Source organism: Pholis gunnellus, assembly GCF_910591455.1.
Source record: "Pholis gunnellus genome assembly, chromosome: 10".
NCBI classification, from domain to species: domain Eukaryota; kingdom Metazoa; phylum Chordata; class Actinopteri; order Perciformes; family Pholidae; genus Pholis; species Pholis gunnellus.
The window spans coordinates 20920458-20946326 of NC_136537.1; the positions used below are offsets into that span (position 1 = coordinate 20920458).

The window sequence follows — 25869 nt, forward strand, 5'->3', positions numbered from 1 at the left end:
CATGTGTCTGTCGTGTGTGTTTTCTTTTGTCTCGGCGTCAACATCTTGTTATACCTAATCCTTTTTTTAATGCTGAACCCGAAAAGCCATGTTAGGCAGCAATAATTAGAAAGGTCTGAGGGTGATTATCTCGTCCAGTATATATCTGTGCATGTCAAACTTGATTCTTCTGCAGCAGTAAGACAGTTAAGTTGTCGACATGCTGAGAACTCTTAAGCAGATCAAGGATTCCATTTTGTAGTTTCACCTTGGTTTCTAAAGTCGGTGTTTGTAAACAGTGGACATAAGTGGCTGATGGAAGGTATTAACAGCATACATGACATGATTATTGAGCTAATTGGCTCTATACCAACTAACTACTCAACAATTGCTGCTGAACCTGCATTCAAAAGTGTGCACATCCACTGTACCTGACCTCCCCCTAGAGGTGCAACAGTGCAACAAAGCTTCATCATTGAGACCAAATATATTTGTGAAAAAAATGTTGAATCTCAACAAACCTTTCTTCTGTTAACTATTTTGGTAACTTGATAACCTAACCTGTTTTTTGTATTATTTCCTGTGATTAATAATACATCATTATTGCTGGATTCTACAATAGAGAGAACTTTACTCAAGTAAAGAAAATGTCCCACTTCCTTACTATTTTAGTAATATTTATTTGTAGTAAACCAGATAAAGATACAGGAAAGGTTAGTTTATTCCAGCCTGATGCGTTTCTTTGATAAGCAATCCATTGTTTATTTGAGCTAAACAAAACAAAACATGGTAGCCGGAAGTAGCTGCTTCCTGTTACAACAAAACGTCATTTCCGGCTACCATTGTCTATGTTGCGAATAGACTCGCAATTTGATGTTAAAACTCTTATTTATTTCGCAGCAGACATTAATTTTTTTGTCTGAGCAAATAAAATAGTCTTTAAGGAATCTGAACATGTCTTTAAAAGCTGCGGTAAGTGCTGTAAACGTTGTTTACGAAGATTTGAATGGAAGAAACGGGTGTAGCTAATAAAGCTTCACCAACGTTAGCGAGGCGCCACTGTGCACGTGTGCAGGACGAACTTGCTTGTTGCGAAATACCAACTTAAACAACATGAGGTGAGCTCGTGACTCAGAAAGAAAGGAATTCAAAGAAAATGAATGCAAAAATATGCTATCTAGTTTCCATTACTGCCGGTGTAATTCCAGCTTCCAATGCATTACAGTTGTATTTACTTTCTATGTAACATAATACTTATTAGCAAATGTCCTCCTCTACATATTAGTTTTATCTTTAATGCATATTTTTACATTAGAAAAATGACACACAAGAAGCAATTTCATTGAAAAAGTTGAATAAATTGCTGCAACAGCGAGTAACGCTGGTAATGTCCCAGTACCATCTGGTTTTGTATGAAGTGGTTTTCCTTGTACACTATCGCCATCTGCTGGAAGAAAATGGGCGTGACAAATATGTCCTCATTGTATCTGAATACTCCTTGAGAAATCCAGTTGGAGTTATTTTTGATGATGTGCCACCAGAATTCACCTTTTAGCTTCTATTTGTGCTTTTGTTTGTGTCAGCAAGAGTGAGCATGGAAACTGCAAGAGCAAATTTCTGACATTTAGTTTACCAGAGCAACGACGAGACCAGGTGGGTGCTCCTGCCTGAAAGCACCAGCAACCCACTAAAACAATCTTTAGCAATGGTTTCAGCGGACTGTACTGTTCCATGCTGGTCCTCAAATATTTAAAAAGCTCTTTCACCCTCACAAGAATGAAGCAGACACACTGGAGTCTTGCATGGGAATAGCCAACTTTACAATATGATGTAGAACTAAATATGATCCATGAGCAGTTTCAGGACAAAAACAAAAAGGTCTGACTCCATATAAGAGATAATGGCTATGTTTTCGTAACGAATATATCTTAAATATTCAAAAATGCAGAAACACATTCTTCTGTTCGACTGGATATTTTGTAATGGATCCAAACATCATTGTATGTTTTTAGGTTGCAGTAACGTTCATTGATGTACATTAAGTTTGTACTTAAGGGGAATTTCAGGCTTCAAAACTCAAAATGTTCCCTCCATCCAGCCCCTCAGGAGACAAAACCCCCTCAGGAGACCCCGGGTTTGGGACTTTCCCTCCTCTGTGGTGCACCCATAGATTCTGGCTCATGTATCCATGTCCAATACATGCATTAGTCCCCCTCCCCTTTTGATTTCAAATCTGCCCAAATCCTCGCAAACTAGTGTTACTCTGTCCTGCTCAAGAGCTGGAGGGACCAAACACTGACCTGAAGGATCAGAGCAAAGCCTTTGAGTGGGTAGCTAATTCCCTCTTTAGCCCTCATCAGCTGTCCTCCGGGCTGGGACGGAGGCGTGAGCGATAAAGCAAAGCTCGCCCCATCTGGCAGAAAAAATACAAAATGAGCTAATAGAGAAGGAATGAAACTGCTACTTGTATGTTTTTTGTGCTGTGGAAAAAAAGACACTTTTCCAATCTCCCATTCCTTCGTTATTTTAACATACATTAAATTAACTTTGGGTAACTCTCAGTGCATGTTTTCGACTTATCTTACTGTGTCTCTGTGATAATCCGTTGGCACACTCAACCCCTCACACCACCCCTTTTCTTTCAACATCTGAAGCTAAAACCCAAACTTAAAGCTCATACATGCAGATGGAAGGTGACTTTAGTAGAGCAGTGGTTAAGGTGGTGTTTATAAAACTACAATTGTTTCCATACTTTTAACTCTAACACGGCAAATGTGTCTGCTGACTGTGGGACAAATGACTTTTGCCCCTAAATAATCCAGACACTTAAACACCAAAAATATATGATGAGTACCTTTTACTTTCCGTATAGAGTATATTTGAATGCTAATACTTATGTACTTTTAGGTAAGTAAGATTTTGAATGCAGGACTATTACTTGTAACCAAGTGTTTTTACATGTGGTACTGCTGCTCATAATCATGCAGGTCCACCAGACAGTCCTTCAGCTCGGACTCCAGTGGGGCCTCCGGCAGGGACCGGCCCACCGCAGAGTGCCACACATCGGGATCAGCTGCAGACCTCTGCCTCGCTGCTCGGCCGGTCTACGCTGGGACCAAACGCAGACGCCACGCTGCTGGAAGCCCGGGCCGTATAGCTGAACCTGTCAGAGGGAAGGGAGGCACCGGAGAACCAGAACCAGGACTCAGGGAAGCCCCTGCTACATTATAAGGAGAGTTGTTCTAAAGGGACTCTGGAGCTCTCGTAAACGGTACCACTGTTCACAGAAACGGAAGTTTCTTGTACTACCTTTAAGTAGAAGATCTGAGCACTTCTTGATAAAACACAATACGATACAGTAAAGAAAGGATTGGATTTTTGGAGATAACAATCCTTAAGATATGTTTGGATCAGACCTGATACCCGTCCTTAGGATAGGCTCAGGGGATCCCTATAGCAAATAAGTAGCTTTCAATGTAAAAAACAACAACAGGTATTTGTTCAGGTGTATTTGTTGTCAGGTAGTGAGAGTAGGAGTAAATCTAGTAGCTAGCTAAAACTTGTGCAGTCTAATACAGTGATTTTCAACCGCTGTGCCGCAGCACACCGGTGTGCCGTGAGAGATCGCCAGGTGTGCCGTGGGAAAATGTCCAATTTCACTTAATGAGTCCTAAAAAATATTATTTAGTTGTTGCAAATAGTTTGCTATTGTTGAGCGTCTGAGCTGCAATATAGTGGCTGGCTAAGTAATACTCGTCCATGCCAGTGGGTGGCAGTAGGTAGCGCAATAATGACTTTGTTAATTTAAGACAGTATAATTAAATGACGCACGGGAGAGGGAGAGGTTGCGGTGACAAGACGAACAGCGATGGAGAAATATTTGAAAAGGAAAAATGCAGACTCTGAACTGGGCCCTGGACAACATAACCCCGATGAAAAACCTAGTAAGGATCAACACATTGAGAGACTTGTCATTAAATTGTCAGCATGTATCCGGTACATGCTGACATGTACAACGGCCTCGGTCATATATTTGTAAATCTGACTCTGAAAGAGTCAGTGCCTCACCAGCCACGAACCTCACCGCACGTCACTGCAACATAGTATTGGGCCATGACCTATGTAACAACCTTTGGCCCAATAGCTTTACTACCAAAATATTGTAATGCTACATCCACCTCTGGGCTAATTCTGGCATATACACAGCTAATCTGTCCGTCAGTCAGCCGACACTGGCGGAGGACAGCCAGATGCTTTTCTATAGTCCGTTTCTGAACTGACGTCATTTGTGACGCCATGCCTTCGATCATGACGAATCATTGCGTCTCTGATCTTTGTGTGAAGTCATGCCATTCTATGCGCCAGCGTATGTTAATGAGGCAGGCAGTCCGAAGAGTTTCTTTTGTTTAAACGTATAAGCAGCATAACAACAGCAGTTGTTTAGCTAAATACTGTTGGTCAAAGTGCCAATATACTATATACGCTGCTTTGTTATTTTTGGTGCAGCACCGAGGACCGCAAACGCGGCCGCCACATAACGTAACACCCAGGCACCCAGTGGACGGTAGGCGCATGTTGCTGATAACTGGGCGCACTTGGCACGGAGTTCACTCTGTGCACATCCAAATGGAGCTGATAGACCACACTCAAGGCAAAGTATGCTTTGTTCTGTTGGCGCTGCAGTTTCCAAGCTTCATCCCCGAAACAATGCCTTAACTCCGCCTACTGTACATGCTGCTCAAATGCTCTGCATGTTTGGAAGCACATACCTGTGTGAGCAGCTTTTCTCTGTGATGAAGATGAACAAAAACCCACACAGGAGTCATCTCACTGATGCACACCTTCACTCCATCTTGAGGGTTTCCACAGCACAGAACCCAACCCCAGTCCCAATTTTTTGTTTTGTCCCTGTCTGTGATTGAGTTTGACACCCCTGGGATATATGCTGTATTATGCTGAAAGGTGTCATTTTGTAACGTTTTTGGTTGTTGGTGTGCCGCGGGATCTTTTTAATGTAAAAAATGTGCCGCGGCTCAGAACAGGTTGACAAACACTGGTCTAATACAATAGCACCTTCATGATATTATAATGTCCATATAATGTCTATAATGACAAACACCCCTCTGTATAATAGACATCCAGCACTGTTGTCTTAGACTGTGTCAGTTGAAGCGAGCTGTAGCCTAATTAACTGGCAACTGTGTGTATATTTACAACATTTAAAACAATGGCACCTACACAGAAGATACAAAACTTTGGCCCCTCGAGGCCCCTGTTACTTACAGTGTCTGTGACTCTATTGCCCCCTGTTGCCCCAATTGAGGAGCAATACAAGATAAATTGACACTGGGCCCAATTTCATCTTTACTTGAAGGCTGAACTGCTGCTCCACCTATCTGTTAGCTCTAATGGAGGCCAATATATAGATAAGTGTGTGTTGCCAGGAAAATCAATATCGATGTGGCCCCTGATGGTTTTTGAGTTAAAGTGCTTTGTTTTCCGCCATTGCCTCGAAACAAAGAGGCTGTGGGTCCTTCTATTAACAATTCCCAGTCAACCTTGAGACGGAGTGTCGCAGTCGGAGATAGAAATAGAAAGAGACAGATGGGGCGGTGGTGGAGGGTCGCAGCATCGCTACCAGCACCACTCGAGCGTTAGATTTGGTGGAGGAGAGAAACGCACCGTCGGCGGAGCAAGAGCTTTGGAGAAGAGTGTGATGGGCTGTAACGAGACGAAGACAAAATAATCTTTCAATTATAAGAAGATGATGTCATTAGAAAAGTGTATTTTACAAATATAATAGGTTTGGTAAAGAACAGCAAACGTTTATGTGTAATAGTTCTAATGCGTCCAGTCAACTCAGGTTGATGCCAAATGTGTTGCGGTTATTAACGGCACATTTAGTTTTTGGTGTGAATATAGTTTTATTGGTGGAAATAAAAGCCTCATCTTGCAGTTTTGTAATTCCAGTTATAGTACACGGGGGCTGAAAAGAATACATCATCAGAGAATTATAGACAGTGTGAATGAAAACTGGTTGTGTTTTCCATATGCATATTACCATTGTTTTGCCTGTTTAGATATGAAAACTCATACGGCAACGACATTAGATGGAAATCAAAAACAAGATGCCTTCCCTTTACAAACCAAGCTATCCAATTCAGTCCATCATCCATCGATCAGCAATCCAGCTCAGTGTACCCTCGCCTTATTTATGAAAGCATAGATATTAATGCACCTCTGGCAAGTAAACAAAGATCTTTTGTGTAAAAATAAATATACAATTGGCTAACAATATCACACCCGTCAGGTTAGTTGTGTGAGCTGAGTTCATGCTCTCTATAAAGGATCAGGCAGAATACTTATTGTGCATTTGCTGGTTTTCTATAGTTTACGTCACATTTTGTTCTATGAGCTGAACGACAAGATGAGCAACAAACGATTTTATCTTTGAAGGTGATGATGGATATTAGTCCAGTCACAAAACACCGCATTGGAGTTTACAAATAGGGAAAACGTGAATGTGATTTCTAAACAACAAAACTAAACGCATCCCTTTATTACACATGCAAGCAGTTATTCTATTCTTATGCTCTGCTGCTCATTGGAGGGGCAATGCTTTCTTCAACAGAGGGAACATGCAGACATCAGTTGTCACGAGACAACCATTGTTTATTTTAGTGCACAAACAGCATTTACACCGCTTGATTTAAGGATTCAGATCTTTTTAGAGATGCTGGTGGCCACCAAAAAACACATTTGTGCTTTTGAGCTATTTAAACAGAATTGACGACTTGAAACTAAAATTTGAACTACGGTCCTAGTATTTATGCTTTATGCTAGACAAACAGAAATCAAGCCGTCATGACTCATGATAACTTGACAAGCTGTGCTTGTTCTTTCATTATTTTTTTGAAAAGCAAGCAATGGAAGCAATTTTTTTTCGTGTCAAAAATATGACCAGATTTCATTGTTTTGTTCGCTTGTTATATGTTATTTTTACTTTTCCAACACTTGATAATAAACTTCTACTTTGGTACTGTTTAGAAAAGACATACTGTACATAATATATGTATTTTACATGACTTACAGTTTATGCTATTGTCAGCTACAATATAAGGTAAATGTTAATGCAGGAAAGAGAAATACTGTATTTTGGGAAATTGTTCGTAATATAATTATTTTTAGGTCTTTTCAACATAACAGTCTTAGTGTGTTAACTATAGTTTCCTTTTATATTGCATCACATTGGTGCAGTTAGACTTTCTGCACGTAGCACTCTTTCCTTTGTCACGCTAACTAGCCAGTGTTTTATCACTACACCTTGTGATATCAATGATTCTATGTGCACCAAATGATCTATTCTGGGTAATGCAACAAATATCCTTATGGTAGGTAACAGCTTATGTGACATTTCTGTCATTTGTGAGGTATGCCATTTTGCAATGAAACTCTTAATTTAGCAGTTTGCGCATCAGCCAGATGTTACAGTGTGTGTGTGTGTTTTAACTGTATAGCTGCGTCTGTCGGCCTGGTGAACTAGGAGGCCGGGGGCTCTAGGCCGGGGAGTCTGGGAGAGCACCGGTGGCTCGAAAGACAAACAACTATATGAGCTCGACGGAGACGGACTTGAGCGATGGACAGGGGGGTTGCGCGGTCTCCACGGCAACAGCCGCCACCATGGAACACTCGTACCCTCTGTTGTGTTTGGACAACGTTCCCGAATCTTCAGACGCATGGTTGTCACCTTGCAAAAAAAAAAGAAAAAAAAACGTAATTTAGGGATTTTATCGCTAAAAAAGGAACGAGGTCAATACTGTCTGCAAAGATGAATGCCGAGGTGTTTCTATCGGTTTCAGGTACCTGTTTCTGAAGAGCAGGATGGACAGACGGCTCTCCTGGGACAGCCCATCACAGGGACGACCATTCCTTCCACGCCGTTTTCTGCCACCATGTAGAACTGCAGGTTTGTACAGTAATTCATTGAGACTTATTTTACTTCAAGATATATATATATATATATATATATATATATATGAGACAGGGCTCGGTGGTGATGGTCTTACCCGAGGCACGCTGGTAGTGGTGGTCTCTGACATGCTCTCATCTGTCACGCTGGTCTCGCTCACGTTATCCACAGAGGGATGTTTGTGGAAGAGTTTTCTAGTTCTGCATAGAGAACAGTACACGCAAACATGCAGTATTGTAATTAATTAATGATTCCCAAGGGTCCTCAGACTCACTGAACACAGAGATTAGCATGTAAATATTCACAGAATCTCATGGCATTTACATGCCAATCCATTTGAGTACATGGCAGGAATTATGAAATTGACCTGTGCTCTGCGTAACCTGTTAGCAGTGTAATGTCCTGCAGCTTTTACTGCACATAGACATAGTGCAAAAACATGTTGATATTGTTGTAAAAAAAAAAAACGATATTTAAAATGCTGAATACGTGATTTCTCACCGACTTGTTTACCAGAGGCTAAATTTAGGTTTAGAGATAAACTGCCCAAAGGTCTGTGTGTCTATGCTTTTAGTGTTTTTCTTTTCTTTTGCATGTAAGAGCCTTAAAAGACAACAAGTTGTGTTTTTTAGCCCATATCACTATGTACTGTGTGATAGTTTACTTGTGTGTTGCACTGGTTGTGAGTTTGGTGCTTTAGTTTCCTCCTCAAGTGCACTTGCAGTCAAGTGCAGAAGGCAATTTGAGGCAGAGCTATTGGCGGCCATGTAGCGTTTCCTCTGGGGTCATACCTCACCGGCTCCATTTTGTAGCTGAGAAATGACCTATTTTTATGTGTAATTGCTGTAGAACAAGCTAAACCAAGCATGTAATTGAAAGCGTGCCTCTTCCACAGGGGAGGCCGAGACTGCAAACGTTCGGCTGCGGTAGGCGGAGGGGAGGGTTGTGCTTTGTGAGTCAAAAGAGTGGAGAATGCCAAACAGCCTTGTCCATAAGCCAGCGAAACAACGGTAAAACAAATCAGCTACTTAGAGACAGCTCAGGTGGAAATGAAAGGGAGGATGTCGTTTACGTATGCTCCTCACTACCGCTAACCAGGGTTGCGTGATGCCATTCGTTCCACATGTGATCTGCTCCCTGACCCCCTGCGGTCACGCCGAGACCCCTACATTACACGGCTCATGCCACCCTGCGTCTGATAGACACCTCTAAATGCTGTCAGCTCATTCATTGCGGGAGCTGTGCTGCCCTATACCTCCAGTGTCCAGAAGACTAAGCACAACACTGCTGACTGCTTATATTATACATTATTGCCATTTATCTACCATTGGAAAACGGGCGGATCATACGAACAGTAACGGAGCGCTCTTTTAACCATTGGGGTGGAGAAGCCTATGAATCCAATAACAGGATTCCTACATTAAGCATTTTAATCAAATCCATTTATAAATAGAATTATTTTGGGGACGTAACTATCTCATTATGTCCAGACAAGGTTAGCTTTGCATAATAATATCCTTTGAGATTGGGGAATTGGGGAATTTATTGTATGGAATGCAGTTTTGAGCAAATGGTTAAAATGGTCCTAAAGGCTAATTATAGAACATTTTAGCAGGGGAAATATTTGACATTCCTTGCCGTTATCAGTGTAAATGAAACATCATATTGTTGTTTGATTAGTTTTCACTCCTTTCACCAAATATTTCCTCTGTGGCTTATCTTCCTCTTACCTTCGTCCATTGTTCCTACTATGCTTTGTTTTGTGTTTTCTTCTTCCTAATCTTTGACGGTCTCCTTTTAGTCTTTTCATTTTTACCTGTTTTGCTTACTTTTCTTCTACTTTCTTTCTCATTGTTCTTCCTCCTTTTGACTCTTCACAGAGTTTCCCTCAATTGACTCTTCCCATTTCCCCTTTTTTCATTCTTCTTCTCCTCATGAACGCTTTCCTTCACTTTTCACAGTGCAGTTTTGTACGCCTTGACCCTCATTTACCACATCTCCTCCGTCTCCCCTCTCACCCGTAACAGTAGGTGACACAGGCAGCGATGGAGAGCAGGGAAACGAGGGCCACCATGCAGGCCGCGATGACCACGTTCCTCCTCTTCTCCTCCTCGGCCTGCTGAAGCTCCCACCACTCCAGGTCACTGAATTGACAACGCTCCCCCATGTAGCCTGACACACAGCTGCAACAGGAGAAAAGTCAAACAGCGTGAGGATGTAGTTCATGATCACAATCTATATAAAATAGCTACATGTAAGCTAAAATGATGTACTCAAATCATGGATTTAAATGTCTCCTGGACAGCTTCCATTTGAGCTGGGTATAATTATTTAATTCGAGATGACATCCACAAAATGTTCCTGCTCATTGACTTGAAATGTAAAACTTGTTTTGTTCATATATAGGTATTTGTAGCACGTGTATCAATATGAAAAGCTCAAATTCAGAATCCTCTGTCCTGTAGCCACTTTGTCACGAGGTTATGGCTTTAATAATGGGACAATAGTGACACCTACTGGTTATCCACGGTAATGAATAGCATAGGAGAGAAGCAAATAAGAGAGAAGACACCAGAACACCTGTAATGTGTGGTGCTGCAGCCACTCTTCTACTTTCTAACAATGGTGGCCTAATATGAATGCGGCTTGAAAATAAATACTTTTCAGAGATCACTGAAATATTCTCCTCATTACAGTTTGAGTTACTGCATATTTCAACCAACTATTTGTAAACTCTCTGAAAAGAATGAAGAGCAGTTTATGATTGAACTCATCTTCTACAAAACAGCGGATCAAATCGTGTCCGCTTGATAAAGGGACATTATCTCGTTTGAACACAAGATATCAGTAAACTGTTAAACTTGAAGATCGGGGGTTATTTACTTGCAAGCGTAGGACTCCATTTCAGGAAAGTAGAAGCAGACACCCTGGTACAGACAGTAGGACTCATGGGAGGACGGGCAACTCTCCACTGAGTCACTGTTGTGGTGCCGGGTGGAGACATCAGCAGGGCTGCCGGTCGTCACCCATGGCGATGTGGTCTCCAACTCTGAGGAGAGGATTGGGAAAATAATTTCATTGGATTAGACAAATATACAGTACGGTGCTGTTTCCTTTTCATCTCTTTAATCATTGTCGGCTGTTTTAGAACACTCGCCCCCCTTTGAGGTGACTCATGTAAACATTCCGTTTATGATAAAGGGGGTTATATTACGTCCCATTAACGATAGCTGCACTAGTGTTGGTTATGTTGAGTCATGCTGGATACAAGCCTCCACTCTCCAGTTTAAAATAGTACACCTGATGATCAGTAGCAAGAGCGAATACCACGTATCCTGTCACACAGTGTTTCCTTTAATGCAGACACACCTTGACATGTCTTCCCATTGCCCTGGTATCCAGCCTGGCACGTGCAGAGATACTTCCCCAAGGCATTTTGGCATTCTGCGTTTTTGTCACATGTGTGCGTTCCCTGTGTGCACTCATCAATATCTAAAACAAAAGGAGAAGAGACCTCAAGTTGTACAGTATTCAGAGTATCAGAAGTGTTATGTATACATTCTATGCCAGCAGCTCATCAAAATGAGCCTTCATTCATTTCCTCAAGCATTACGATCAAACAAAGAAGGATGACGATGGACTATTTCTCCATAACAAGGCGTGCACTTCTCTGATACATTGCTGAAAGTATTATTTTTATCTATCAAATTACTTGACACATGAACTCCTGAATGCTGCATACAGACAAAATAGCAAACGCGTAAACTGGTCAAATCACATTTATTGACTTTTATATGAGGCATTTTGGCTTTAGGTCCTGTAAATACATATTGTGATTATCTTTGCTTCCAGAGCAGCTCTGCCTCTGTGTAATATTTTTTATATCTAAAACTCAACTCTGCTCCATTCCCCGTTCTGTCACCTTTGCCAAAGTGTACAATCTCAACCCCTGCTGCTGTAAACGGGATAAAAGTGTCAAATATAATCCCATTATAAGTTTTCTTCAGGATGTGTTACTTTCTCCCAGTACACATTTATAAGAACAGAAATACTCACCCACACACGTCTGTCCATCACCTGTAAAACCATCTAGACATAGACAGGTTGGGCTGCCAGCACGCAGCAGGCACTGTGCGTTTACATCACAGCGGAGCGAGTAACACTCATTCTGGTCTGACGGAGAAGGGGACATATGGAATCGTACACATTTAGTTAGAATAACATCTTGAGTGGGAAGAAAAATCCCCAACGATTACCACTGTTACACTGTTACCTGAAACCATCTTGTCTGTGAAGAGAGTTGGCTCGCTGCCTTCATCAGAGTTCAGATCAGCCTCCGCTTTACCAGTCGACAGCCCATCGTGTGTTTTGTTGTTGATAAACGTTGAATCAGTGGATTCACTGTCTCCAGATTCTACACAGTGAATTCACATAGTCAACACAAGCATTCGTCGTTAGTCAGTTTTACTTCATAGCTCATGCAGAAGTATAAAACACTTTAAATAAGCTTTCTTAAAACGTATCACCTGCTGTTCCATTCCAAGCGTCGGCGGGCAAGCAACTTCTTCCATCGGCTGACAGGATGTAGCGTGACAGACAGGAGCAGTGGGCGAACCCCAGTCTGCTTTCACACACCTGGGCACAATCTCCATTCAGGTGAAGGCAAACGTCTGCCCCTGAAGATGTGTGTGCAGAATGACAATCTGAGTCTCAATCATGAATTCTTTTGGATGATTTGTTTTGTTGCTGCCAGCCAACACATATCTTAGCTTTCATCTCAAATGCTGACCAGCTTAATTTCAGGAAATCAGCCATCTACGATGAATGTGCAGGAATTTTGTATTCAATGTTTATTTGCATTTATCTGTAGAAAGACAGAGGAGGCAGCAGAATATACTCGCCACAATGCACAGTCTTCCATCTTGTGATCATCCTTCCTTTGATGTTGCTACATGCAGTGTTTTTAAACCTCAGTGTGTAACTTCTGAACAAATAAATCTCTAAAGTGAATCCCTCTCTGTACCTGGTTTAGCGAGGGGATGAACCACCACAATGGACGCTGGTCGGACCATGTTGCTGTGGATATGTTGCAGTTTTCTCCCAGTCCTCTTGTGCACGCTCCTCAGCTGCTGGTGCTCCCGGTCAGATATCCACAACCTGTCCTCAAATACTGCAAGGTCAAAAGGTCGACCTGGAGGAATCGGAATAGAGGGAAAGAAGACTCGAGTTCACCAAGTGTGTCAAGGTGAGAAATACTCTTTGTCTGTTCACTTTGTCAGGCTCAGTTCCGTTTATGTCAGTCCAAGGTGCACTTTGTCAGGCTTGAATTAGCATCTACTGGACTCGACTTGAGGTCTTCACGGGTCCAAAAATTCATCCCAAAATCCTAAAAGTCTCAGAACTGTACTACCCGGAAGCAAACCAGATCCGTCTGTTCATGTAGAACCCCAAAATGTCGGACCCAAATCCATCTGGGAGGTGCAGACCCAATCGACACCAATTTCACAGTCGATTTCTATAAACAAGTTAACCTGAATTTTCACGTGACGGATGACAAACGTAACTTGTTTAAAATGTAATATAAAAGATATATAAAATAAAAGTTTTGTTACCTCTAGCATAACAAAGATAACTTGCTCTTATGAACTATAATAAGAATTGCTCATTGCCATGGCTGCTAACATTAGCATTGCTAATTTGCAATCATCTGGGTTCTCAGAGTCTGACTTGTGCTCTCTGATGGTCTGACCCTTCACAGCACTTCCTTCACAATCAGCGCTGTCTGATCACAGCCGGGTCTTCTCGGATCCACTCGGGTATGCCATGTTAAAACAGGCCCAGGACCCAGGGTGCCCTGTAAGCTCACAGGTGGAGTGCTAATACCATTAAGGCTCAGTCCTTAAGGCAGTGGCTCAGGTTGTAGTTTGGCCCGTGTTTTTTTGCTGCATGTCATCCCCCTCTCTCTCTCTCCTGCGTTTCTTGCCAAAAAAATAATCTGTGACCTGATTAACTTCATAAATCGGGGAACTGAACCCACGCGGGTCCCTGCTCAGGTTTCAGTTCCTAGGATTTCAGGTGGACCCGTGAAGACCTCTACTTGGCTTCTAATAACAAACAAATCTGCCCTTAATTGCAATATTATAATCTAACTTTGTGTCATTACAGTGCACTTGTATATGCGTGAGTATGTGTCACACAAGCCTCACCTACTTGGTTCTCTAACAGGACCTGTCGATCTGAACCATCCAGAGCAGCAGTCTCCACCAGGCCCCTCCTCTGGTCGCACCAGAACAGACGATCCTCTGTGAAATCGATGGTCAGGCCGCTTGGTGACACAAGGTTGGTTCTAGCAATGACAGCACGGTCTTTCCCCTTCAAAGAGGCACTTTCCACGACAGGGTGGGCCCCAATATCAGTCCAGAACAACTTCCTCAAAAAGTAAAGAGAGCATTGGGAATTAGCCAGAGGAGGTGTATTAATCCCACAGGTGTTGCATGCTATGAGCTCAGCTGCTTTTTGATGTCAGATGAAATCCCTCTTGCTGATTCGCTGTAAGTTTGTAGTTTTCATTTCTGAAACTATCACACTCGTACAGCCACACTCACTTTGCCAAAGGATGAACTGCGATTCCTCTTGGTTTTTCCAGCCCCTTGCTGATGATGGTTTCTCTGTTTAGCCCAGTTAAGGTACTGCAGTCAACAGTTGACTGGCTGGAGGACAAAAGCATACAGAAGTGTCAAACTGAAAACAAAAAGCATTTCAATTCTGACAATGTTAAACAATGCAACTGTTTCTTAAATAATTGTCCCTGTGGATTTGTTTGAGGTTTAATAAAAACAAAACAGATGAATACAATCGAATATGACCGAAGTATCAAAAGCCCCACAAAGCAACATTGAAATATAAATGGTCAAGTTCAAACTTTCAGCACTTAATGAAACAATCTTTTCACGCTTTGTCCTCAACATTTACTGTGTGCAAACACCACTCACCCTTTATCCGTCCAGTACATCCTGCGGTGGACCCAGTCGATCGCCAGACCCTCCGGAGAGTCCAAACCATCAGAGACAAGAACGTCTCTCGACCCGCCGTTCAAATCCACCCGCTCAATCGTCTTCTGGCTTGCACTCGCAAAGTACACCTTCAAAATGCATTCAAAAATATATAAGGAAATGCATTCAGTATTTAAAATAGATGAGCTTTAAAAACAACTATTACACCTATAAAGTAGAAAAGATTGGTTTTCATTAAACAGGCCTTCAAATGACAGTGTCTCTCCACTAGATGTCCCTGGTTGTCTGCACAAAAACCTGAATCTGGTCTTCCTAAGTAGTGTTACTCCCGAGGACTTCTGACATCTTAGGGCAGTATAGTACCAACTGTATACTTATGCCTCTATTGAAAACATCTGAAATAGAGCAGCAATAAAAGATCTGAGCAGTTTCCATCTTACCTTTTTCTGGACAGGGTCATAGTCCAAAGCTATGATTGCTGCTCTTGGATCCTCCACAAGGGTTTGATCCCCAGGGCCTTCAGGATTAATTTGTCGTACATCCACTAGATTGGCAACCAGTAGATAAGGGGGTGGTCCTGAAGAATAGAAACACATAATTGTATGATGAGATGTTCTGCAGTAGATTTAAACCCACTGTAATATGCAGAGAGTGCTTATACGTGTGGGCTTATCCACCTCGAGCTGACGGCTTTGCCATAGCATGACTCACCAGAGGCAATGCAGCGCTTGCCGTCTTGGTGGAGCTGGTAGCCAGGCAGACAACCACACTGCCACCCACTGGGGGTGACATGAGTACAGAGCTGACTGCAACCCCCTCTGTCTGCAGACAAGCAGCCTGCAACGGCAACACAGTGTTAGACATACACAGATAACTCTGTGATTTTCACATGGAGACCCCATTTTCTAACGACATATTGATACCTCATATATCTTTATTACTGGGAGGACAACATTTGCATGTAGTGTAGGGCACTGTCTCTTTCCTAATTTTACTTGCAGCTATTACGGAATAATAAAACTGAAGCTATGTTTGTAAATCTTATTCAGTCCAGTTCAGAAAGGCAACTATCTTATTTAAAGCATTTTTCCTGGTTCTAGGGGAAGGAAGCAAGCATTACATATGGTTGCATTTTATACCAGGGAGCAGTCGACTGTGCCACTGTGGTGACACTTTGGCCACCGAACACGACTCACATTTTAAAGATTTCAGGCAGGCAAATCAAAACCTCTTCATAGATGATGTCTTACCCTAAATTGACTGCGTCACTTGCGTGATCGTTATCTGTTAAGCAGTAACGCAAAGCCACCTGATGACCGCGCTGCTGTGCTTCCAGACTTCTGATCCATCTCACCTTGTTGTGACCACTTTGATTCAACTCTTACCTACATTGTATTTAGATCACTTTGGCTGGAAATAATATTGTCGTGACAGTATTAGTTTAGCAAAATGACCGAAAATCTGAAATAGCGTACTGTTGTAGTAAATCAGTATAGGTTATTAATGAATTCAATTGTTATTCAGTATATTTCTACTATGTTTGTAGTATAAGAAGATTAAATGCCTTCTCAATGGGGAGATAATCCTTCTCTATGCGTTGAACTTCAGCATTTAAACAGAAAAGAATACGTTCTACACTGGTGTATTTCTAAAACATATATAAAATATAAATATGAACTATATAATATAGTCAGATATGTTTTTTATTACTAAATAATTGCAAAAAATCCTGAATATTATGTTGATTTTAGCTTCAGAATAAACGGCTGATAAACTGTGATATAGTCCTCACCAGTGCAGGCTTGTCCATCCTCCTGTAGTAAAGATCCCTCCGGACACACACAGACAGCACCCTGGTCTGTTGTCAGGCATCCATGGCCACACTTCCTGGTCATATTGCCTTCACATGGTACGATTTCTGATTGTGGAAAGAAAATCAATATCAATATCTTAAAATGATTTTATTTTCCATGGTAACAATAATGGTACAAGTCTGATGAATTAACGGTAAAGCAGTTAAAATCACAGAAACATAGGAGTGATTAACAAAAGCATTTGCTGTCATACAACTGTTCATTTCGGGCCATATTACAATATCGAAGGGATGTTAAGTGATCAAAAATGTTCCTGGTTATTTGGAGGCTCAGCAGGTTGTAGAATCTTAACAGCCGCTTGGACAACAAGCTTCTTTGTAAAATCCCTTTATGAAGTCAGCCCTAACCCTATCAAAACAGGTGAATGCAGTCAAAGCCCCAACAGTAAGGATGATGTGATGTTAGCTCACATGAGCGTGGTATCTCCTGTGCCTGTGATGGCCATGAATACAGAGGCGGGCTGTACAGATATGAATCTGATGTGAAATAGTTACAGTATCTGTGGCTCTGCCTCTGACTGGTACCTTCTCCCTCGTGGTACAAATGATTGTTCTCGCCTTCCAGCTTCTTGCTGTTTTGTGGTACGTTTTCGATACTTTGAACATTAATTGAATACATTATGAGCAAACATGCAGGAGGAACTGTTCTATGTATGAAAAATAAACGAAAGACAACATGAACATATAATGCTCTACTCACAAAATCAACAAATAATTGGAAAAAACTGGTGTTTTTAAAATATGTTTTTCCCCCATTTCTTTTCATTAAATCAAAAATAAAACATGTAAGCAGCCGGCTCTGTACTGTGCCACGTAATCTCTGTCGTCGGCTCTATTGTCTAGCCTCTCTTGGCTGCGTGTCTGTTTTCTTCTGGACCTTGGCAAAGGTTGTCTGCTAAACGGCTTAGAACACACAAAGCTGCTGACCAGATATGTTCCCATTGCAAATGTCCCCTCGTCATCTAATCTCATTGTGAATGTGAAGCTCCCCTGTTCTAGAAGCCTCATAGCTGTGACATTAGAAGAGAAGAGATTGTCCATAATGTGTTTTTAGTATGTTGTAAATTGAAGTGCTGTGTAGATAGTTACACTATGGTTTCAGGGTAAACTAATTGTCACCGAATCCTTGACTAAATGAATTGGTATTGCCAGTTTATTTAACTAAATAAAGATTCTCTATACATTCCCTCAGGGCTGCACTACGTTTGTAGAAAAGCTATATGGAATATCTGGATTAGTAAAACAATCGAAATATCTGACCATTTCTACCAGAAAACTGGCTGCTGTCTGATTTTTAAAGGAGGTTTGCCAACAGATATATTGGTTGAATCCTAAAAAGAAATGGTTGAAAATACGTTTCCTAACTTGAATATGAAATCCCTTCTTCCATTAACCTTACATAGCCTCTCAGTCTTAGCAGAACTAGACCTTCTAGTGACAAAGTGTCACTGTTTTGACCCAAATAACTTAACACACAATTGACAGCTCACATATGTCTAGTCCAGCATGCTTAGCATATGACCCAGTCTTTTTATTGGCTCCGTGAGGTCAAAGTAGTGTCTGGGGGACAAATGCCACCTTTCAAAGCACAACAAAAAGAAGAAGTTGTAATCTGAAACCACAGCTGCTTTCATTTTGCTGACCAAGAATTCTGCACTACCAGCACTTAATGATTCAGAAACACAGACATTTTAAAAATGGACACCTCTGTAGATTGTTTTTTTTACCACTTCATTAAGCAGTCCTTCTTCACTTGACATAGCATCACATTAAGACAAAATTGCTACATAATATTATATTGAATACTACATGAATGCCGTTTCTCGTCAGTCAAGGAATTGAGCCAATTTTATAGACGGGGTCAACATTATCCATGAGTATATTTGCAACTTCTTAAAAACTAAAGTTGAAATGCATGAAGTCTTTAGTTTGTAACCACTAGCTGTTATGCTTTATACAACTTCATCTGTAAATGTATTCGTACAACTAATAATACTATTATGGAATCAAAAGTATGGTGTTTTAAGAGATTAGAATAGGATTGAAATGAGTTAACATAACAACAGTAACACAAATATTTGCACTGTACCTCCACATGTCTTCCTGTCTGGTAGGAGGGCGTATCCTTTAGGGCAGGTACAGAAATAGGAGCCTGGGATGTTTTCACAACCAAGAGAGCAGCCGTGGTTCCAGTGCGCACATTCATTCACATCTATGGCACACACAGACAAATATGTTGATATTTCCTAATGCTCTTATTCGCCTTGCCGAACTTTATTTATGCTGTACGTGTATATGTTTATGATGGGTAATAGACTGCACATTGTGAGACTCATTCCAACTTTGGTAATGGGCAGTGCTTGCTTCTATACTAACTGGACAACAAATCTTTTCTTAATGGAGTTTGTATTTCATTGAGTTAATGGAATAGATGCCAACCTTCACAATGAGTGCCTTGCTGACTGAGAGCAAAGCCTTCACTGCACTGGCACGTCCCTTGCTCGGCTAGACTGGAGCACACATTCACGCAATTTCCACTCTGTTCGTCACAACCTGTTTTGAAAGGGGTGAATGGTAATACATTATTAAAGTGTTATCATTTGAGACATGTCCAAAGTAAATGTAAATACAAGGGATAGAATTGGGAGACGCTACAGAGCAATTTAAATGTCAAAGTTCAGCTGTAACCTGGAAGAGATGATTGGGAGTCTGCCATTGGCTGGTTGAGGGGATGTACCACCTTGATATTAACTGGGGGTTTTGCCATTTGTTTTATGTTAACATTCAGTGGCTCTCCACCAGCGTACTTGTTTACTTGTTTTATAACCCGAGATGCTGCATCAGTGTAGTACAAGTGCTCCAGAAAAACTGATATCCCCAGTGACTGAGACCTGACCAAAAGAGACAAAAAGAAGAGCATTTTATCCCAGTGTGCTAACAAAAATATAGTGCGAAATAAGTAATGGGAATACAACGACATGCTCACCAAAGGGGCTGATCTACGATGTGCAGGACGTTGCCGTTGTAATCACAAGAGGCAATGGCACTTTCTCCTTGTAGACCAAACTGAACCCAGAACAGTCTTTTGTCCTCTCGGTCGATTGACAGGGCTTCCAGTTGTTCTGCTATCTTAATAAGTGTAGTTTTCATATGTCCTGTCACGTCAGACCGCTGGATACTTGGGGTTATCCCGCCAGACAGCCAAAAAAGAAACCTGCAAAATATTAGTTTTGAACTGAGAACGGACGTTGCAATTAAGCATGGCCAAATATTTTTTCTTGTTTGATCGCTTTGTTACAAACTTGTTGCTGCTTCTACTGATGTCTCTGTTTGGGCGTTTACTCATTTTAATACGTTGAGTCGACATGTAGAAACTTTGGTAAATTAATATATGTTTTTTTTGCTCGGTGGCTATAAAGATATGATATGGCTATCTACCTTCACACCTGTTCTTTCATCGCGGTCGGCACCTCTTCTACACTGGTGTGCCCTCCTCTCTCTCACCCTCGTATGAATACTAACAGGAATGCCCCCAAATCAGTAGCTGTATAATCGTTTTGCCTCATAGTCATATTATAGTAATGTTTGATACACTCTAAGACACCCTACAGACATGTAAGTTAAAAAAAAACATGCTCTTGGCATTTTATTTCTTGGAGAAATATTCCAAATGTTAATAAAAATCCTTCACTGTCATTATTCACTTTTGCATATCCACTCAGGGGCATGAATATAGACAGCGCAGGCAGTGCGGGGGACAGAGCAGGCTGGGAGAATGAGATTGCTTCTCAGAAATATGCCTAAATTCACAGAGCTCACATAAAACAGAAAGTGGTGATACTCGCTATATAAGCCCTGGAAAAGGCAAACCCATCTCCATCATAGGTTTCATTTGTAGGGAGTGAAATAGCAATAAATTAACTATGATATATATACAATGTAGTGGATTACCTGTTAGTGGGGTCAACGTTTATAGAATTTGGTTGGGTCAAGTGTCTTAAAAGAGTCCTTTCATTTTTCCCGTTTATATCCATTGTCTTGATTTTTCCCTTTTCTCCACTTGTCCAATATACGCGGTTCCAAATCCAGTCCACTGCAAGGCCCGAGATATGTTTGTCAGAAGAGTACAGTTTCTGCAAAACAGACATTCAAATTAAAATTGTCGAATGCATAATTGTTAAATATCAAGAAAAATAAGTATAAGATTTGAGTTTTGGTAGTTTCATTCTAGGAAGGATTTTCTTTCGAGTCCTATATATTTCTTTACACTGTTAGTGATGCGTTAGGGATGTAGTGATGCGTTGGATGAGTTAATCTCAGACAAGTGAATCTAAGTTCTCTACATCTTTAATGTAGTTACATAATCACCTGTCTGTGTGCTCCTTTCACTGACGCCTTGTAGATGACTCCAGTGTGTTTGTCAGCCCAGTAAACTCTCTCCTCTCTGAAATGAAAGTCGAGCAGGATCGAGCTTCCCACTCCCGCCACAAGCCTTCTCTGGTTCTTCCCATCGAGGTCCATCCGATGGATAGCTTTCCCATGGCCAAATATCAGGAACGGCTGTGAGGCTTGACGAAATGGAACATCAACAAGTCTGTCATTAAACAACCCAACGGCATAAAAAAGGATAGAACCAGCTCGATTGCAGTCAGCTTCAACATTGTAAACATGAGTTTATGGTATGAATCGCTATTTCCAAGTCTTCAATCAGCCTGATGTCCATTTAGTAAAATATGGTCCCAATTAGAGTGGAATGGACAATAAAGCAGGATATGATTTGGGGCGTTGCGACATTTTGATCGACTGTTTGCAACCACGGTGTCCGGTTTGGGAGTTGTACGTGTTTTCGACTTAGAACTTTAACCCTTTCACAGTGTTTTTTTCAGTTCATGATGGTTAATTTGAACCATTTTGGTTGCCTAAAATTCCCAATTCAGTGCTCAGTTTTACTTAGCTCCACTAGAGCAGTTCAATGCATTTAGTGAACACAAAGGTTTCAGGGCCGAGCGATGTGTCCTCAGTTGATTAGGATTGTTTTTGTGAGTAGCGTAAAGAGACGACAACTAGAGAATTTCATTATACAACATTCTAATAGCGTGTACCCGTTGGCAGTTTAAGGTATAAAGCAGCCCCCGGTGATTCTAGTATTAACTAAACGAATTCCAGGGACAGGGAGGTAACCATGGCAGCATTTAACATTTCTATAGCTGCTACTTCCCTCTTTGTGTCACGCTGCAGTTGTCGTTACATTTGTCAAATTATCTCATCAAAAAGCTTATTCAAGGCTGTCATGGGATGACGTTCAAGGCAGACTCGGCTGCCTTTGGATAAAACATTATCCCTTGGCACCGAATCAATCTTTTGATTCTGACGATATCTGTAATGAATGAAGTTGAAGGCTAAAGTGGTAAAGGTTATTTTCTCTTAGACTTCTGCTTTAGTACCTAACATTCATACATTGATAAACGGTTATGAGCAGCAAAACCTTTCTACATTTGTAAATGGAATGAGCGGATGTCCACTCATTCGTTGTATTCCGTAATACAGAGGTTCAGTTTGCGCTAGAGTCCTTTAAACTTTGACAAACTATGACTTGAGGCCAAATCTGTGTTCGCTGTCTGTGTGACTATTGATAAAAAGTTCACTGGTCCATCATGGAAATAACGCTCTCGTGTGCAACCATGGATACCACTCTTAACTCTGTGGAATGAAGAAAACAATGAACACCAGACAAACAACATAATGAATGTCTGGCCTGGGATCCCCAAGATGGCTACTGGCGAGTTGCTAGGAGGCATCCAGATGAATCATTAATTGACAAGTTCACATGGTGGTCAGCATGATTCTTGACCTATAAGAACAGTTCATTGGTTTCTATTGGGGAAAGAAACGGGAACTCAAACTAACATTTTCAGTTTTCAAAAACAAAAGAAGAAAGTAAACGTTTTCTGACAGCAAAGCCACACATCCACAGCTGCTCCTAATGCGTGAAGAAGACAATCGATATGGACATTGATTTCCCATTTTACATTGTGGTAGCATTCATTTGGGCAGTTTGAGAGGCCATTTTGGATTGGGTAAGCCTATGCAATTTTGTTGCTCATCAAAAGAACCAAACACTTGATTATTTGAGCTGTGGATAAAATGTTAAACACTCAATAAGCAAATCGGCATGTTGACAGCAAGTGCTTGGACAATATGTGTTTGAGATTTCAGCACACTGTTTATACCAACCTATATACCGTCATACCTTTGGAGATATGTGGCTGTATTTGGCTGTTACTAAGCAGGACTGCTTTATGGCAGTATTGGATTTGCATGCTTTTTGCATTAATAATGTGTTAGAGTAAATATATTGATATGAAATTACATAAACCATTATAAAAGATTATGTTCAAATCACCCACCCCTGTTGACTGTTCTAAATACATGTGAAGACAATATTTAGTTTCTAGAACTGGAAGAAGAATTATTGAGTGCAGCGTACAGTAATTGGCCTATCATTTCTTGCATAACCTTTAACGTGTGGCCCACTAATTTAAGGGCAATCTTTTCCCAGCGTGGAGCAAACTCGAAAAAGGGGCTTAAGTAGGACAAATAACATTTTTACTTGGAGCAAAAAGGGGTTTGTGTGTTGGGATCTTTGATGTTGCAGCCACACTATGTGCTCCTTAATGCTGCTAGAATGTAATAAAAAAAAATGTAAATATAGTTTATTCAGAATCCTTTTACATAAGGCTCTGGGTTCCAGCCTTTGTGTTGATGAACATCCACCCTGCTGGAGTAGAGAAGAAACTAAACCAACTCAAAGGAAGATGATCTGTTGCTTTGACTTCTCTGTTGAGGACACAGACAAGTGACATTATTGCAATTCATTATAAAACGTTATAATCAACTAACTTAACTCTGCCATCTGGCATGACAGAGGTTGATGGTTACAAGCTTTTGGACATCAGCGATCACCATCTGTAAGCTTCAACTGATGTCCTTGTGGCATCCCACAAAAAACTTGGGCTCAGCCTGAGATACTCCCACTCAAGCAGAGGCCAGAGTACTCTACCTGTTCTACACTGCATTGTATTGTCTGCTTAGCCAAGTTTACTTTGCCACACATGCTGTAGAGTGGCTGACTTTTACGCTCTGTTTCTCTAGGGCGGGGTACTTCTTGTGTGAGCAGCTTGTGTTTTCTTTCACTTGATTGCAGTTTTGTTTTTAATCCCTGACCACCAGCCCAAGACAGAATAGTAGCTATAGAGTAGTCGTAATAGTAGTTTTAATGTATGAAGTCTGTTATGTTGTATATTCACATAGAGAGGAAAATGGAACGTTTGTGAAGAATGGGATATTTTCCAACTAAGAAAATGATTAAACGTCTATTGTTGAAATTTAAAGACATACAAACTATTTATTTTAAAGTTGAGATATACAGACTTAAACTTCAAGTAATAATAATCCATATAAGATGGATCCAGAAAATTGATAAAAAACAATATGTTACGGTGGAAAACAATCTTTTTTTGCTGTACACTGAGGATTGCACATAAAAAAATGATCTCTGTGCAGTGTGGCTCTCTGCATTTGAATACATAGTACTATTTAGCAATATATTCCACATCATCATGTTTTACACATTTATTTGTGCCTTATGAAAGTAGTTCTTGTTCTCTGGCCAAAGAAATGTCTAAACTTCTGACACACATGTACAGTTGAGTATCCAGTTTTCTGCAGTACTTTCATCATCCCCTCTATCAATACCATGAATTGGGAGTATCAGTCTAAACAGGAGAGGTGTGAACCAAACTCACCCACACAGCTGCTGTTTCTCCCCGCTCGCGATAGGCGTTCGTCCCAACATGCTGTACCGAGGGCCAAGGCTCCAGAGCTTTGCACCATGGAATAGATCAGCACTGCTGTGATCGTTGCAGCCAACATAATCCTGCACTCCGTCCCTGCCTCAGGAGCTGCACTTGTTCACTTTTTCTCAGGCATTCCCACTATTAGCACTGGCACACAGGAATTCCCCAAAATTCAGCAACATTTGTTTCTGGACTGTTGGCATCCTTGTCCAAGGCTTCAACTTTAAAGAGACAGCGGAGCTTTACATGACAGAAGATGCCGCGCTAAAGAGAAACGTGATGCCCCAATATAAAGATAGAGTACTCAGAATGAGGAGTGTAATACTGCCAGTGCAAAAACGGTGTGTGGGATCCTCCTCAGTTTGGCCCCCAGGCTGCCAGTCTGTTTTGGAAGCAAAGATTGAAATTCCTGACACCCCCGTGGTACATTTTGCACATGCTAGTCCAGCATTGGAGCAAGATCTTCTTTAAGCTACAGTCAGTGTCTCAAGCAGAATGTGGACTATGTAAGAAATGAGGCAGGGCTGAAGAAAGGTCCCACATAATAACAACATCTTCCCCTCACCCCACCCCCTGACCCATGTCCTCTCTGAATGTGGATGGATGTGTCTGTCTGAGTTTGTGTGTCTGGTAGAGAGAGACTTGGGGTGAACGTTGCATTTAAGGCTATTAGGTAGAACACAACCCTAAAATATTCATTTATGTATTGATTGGGGAACTAAATTAACCTTTGATACTATAACAGCATTCATAAATAACGAGTAATTTACACACAATGCACACAATAGACACACTGTTTGTCCTGTGCGTGAATGAGAAGTCAGTGTGTCAGACTGTCTCCTGTTGAAGGCTCCCGGGGGGAATCGGTGCAGTGAGTAATTTATAGAGAACGAAGGAGTAGTGGAGCAGATTATCCATAAATTGTTTGTCCTCTTTTTACCCATGAGAACAACTAACAGGCTCCAGGAACCAAAACCTCTATTCATACTCTCCATGACTAGGATATTGTCAGCAACAACGTCACCAGTAACCTTGTAGAGGGGCAGTACAAGATGTACGTGGCCGAGAAAGTTGCCTTGTCTCCAGACTAATGTTAGCCGTCTGAAGGGCATTGACCTTTTCCCACGATTTCACTCCTGGCAGATAACAATGAAAATGTTAATGTCCATGATTTCCCTT

General features: G+C 41.2%; 1 protein-coding gene across 1 annotated transcript; it reads right to left on the reverse strand.

Annotated features, from left to right (window-relative positions):
* Nucleotides 1-5613: 5613 nt before the first annotated feature.
* On the reverse strand, nucleotides 5614-24766 carry egf (epidermal growth factor; the record flags this gene model as incomplete). The annotated part of the gene is given in 25 exon segments (XM_079167553.1): nucleotides 5614-5700; nucleotides 7490-7627; nucleotides 7629-7726; nucleotides 7843-7939; nucleotides 8046-8148; nucleotides 9967-10131; nucleotides 10832-10997; nucleotides 11318-11440; nucleotides 12005-12121; nucleotides 12222-12362; nucleotides 12475-12624; nucleotides 12972-13139; nucleotides 14155-14378; nucleotides 14554-14658; nucleotides 14941-15089; nucleotides 15402-15538; nucleotides 15673-15798; nucleotides 16754-16879; nucleotides 18924-19046; nucleotides 19274-19387; nucleotides 19523-19725; nucleotides 19821-20048; nucleotides 20786-20967; nucleotides 21203-21402; nucleotides 24640-24766. Coding segments are annotated over 25 exon segments (3597 nt in total).
* Between the last annotated feature and the right edge of the window lie 1103 nt (nucleotides 24767-25869).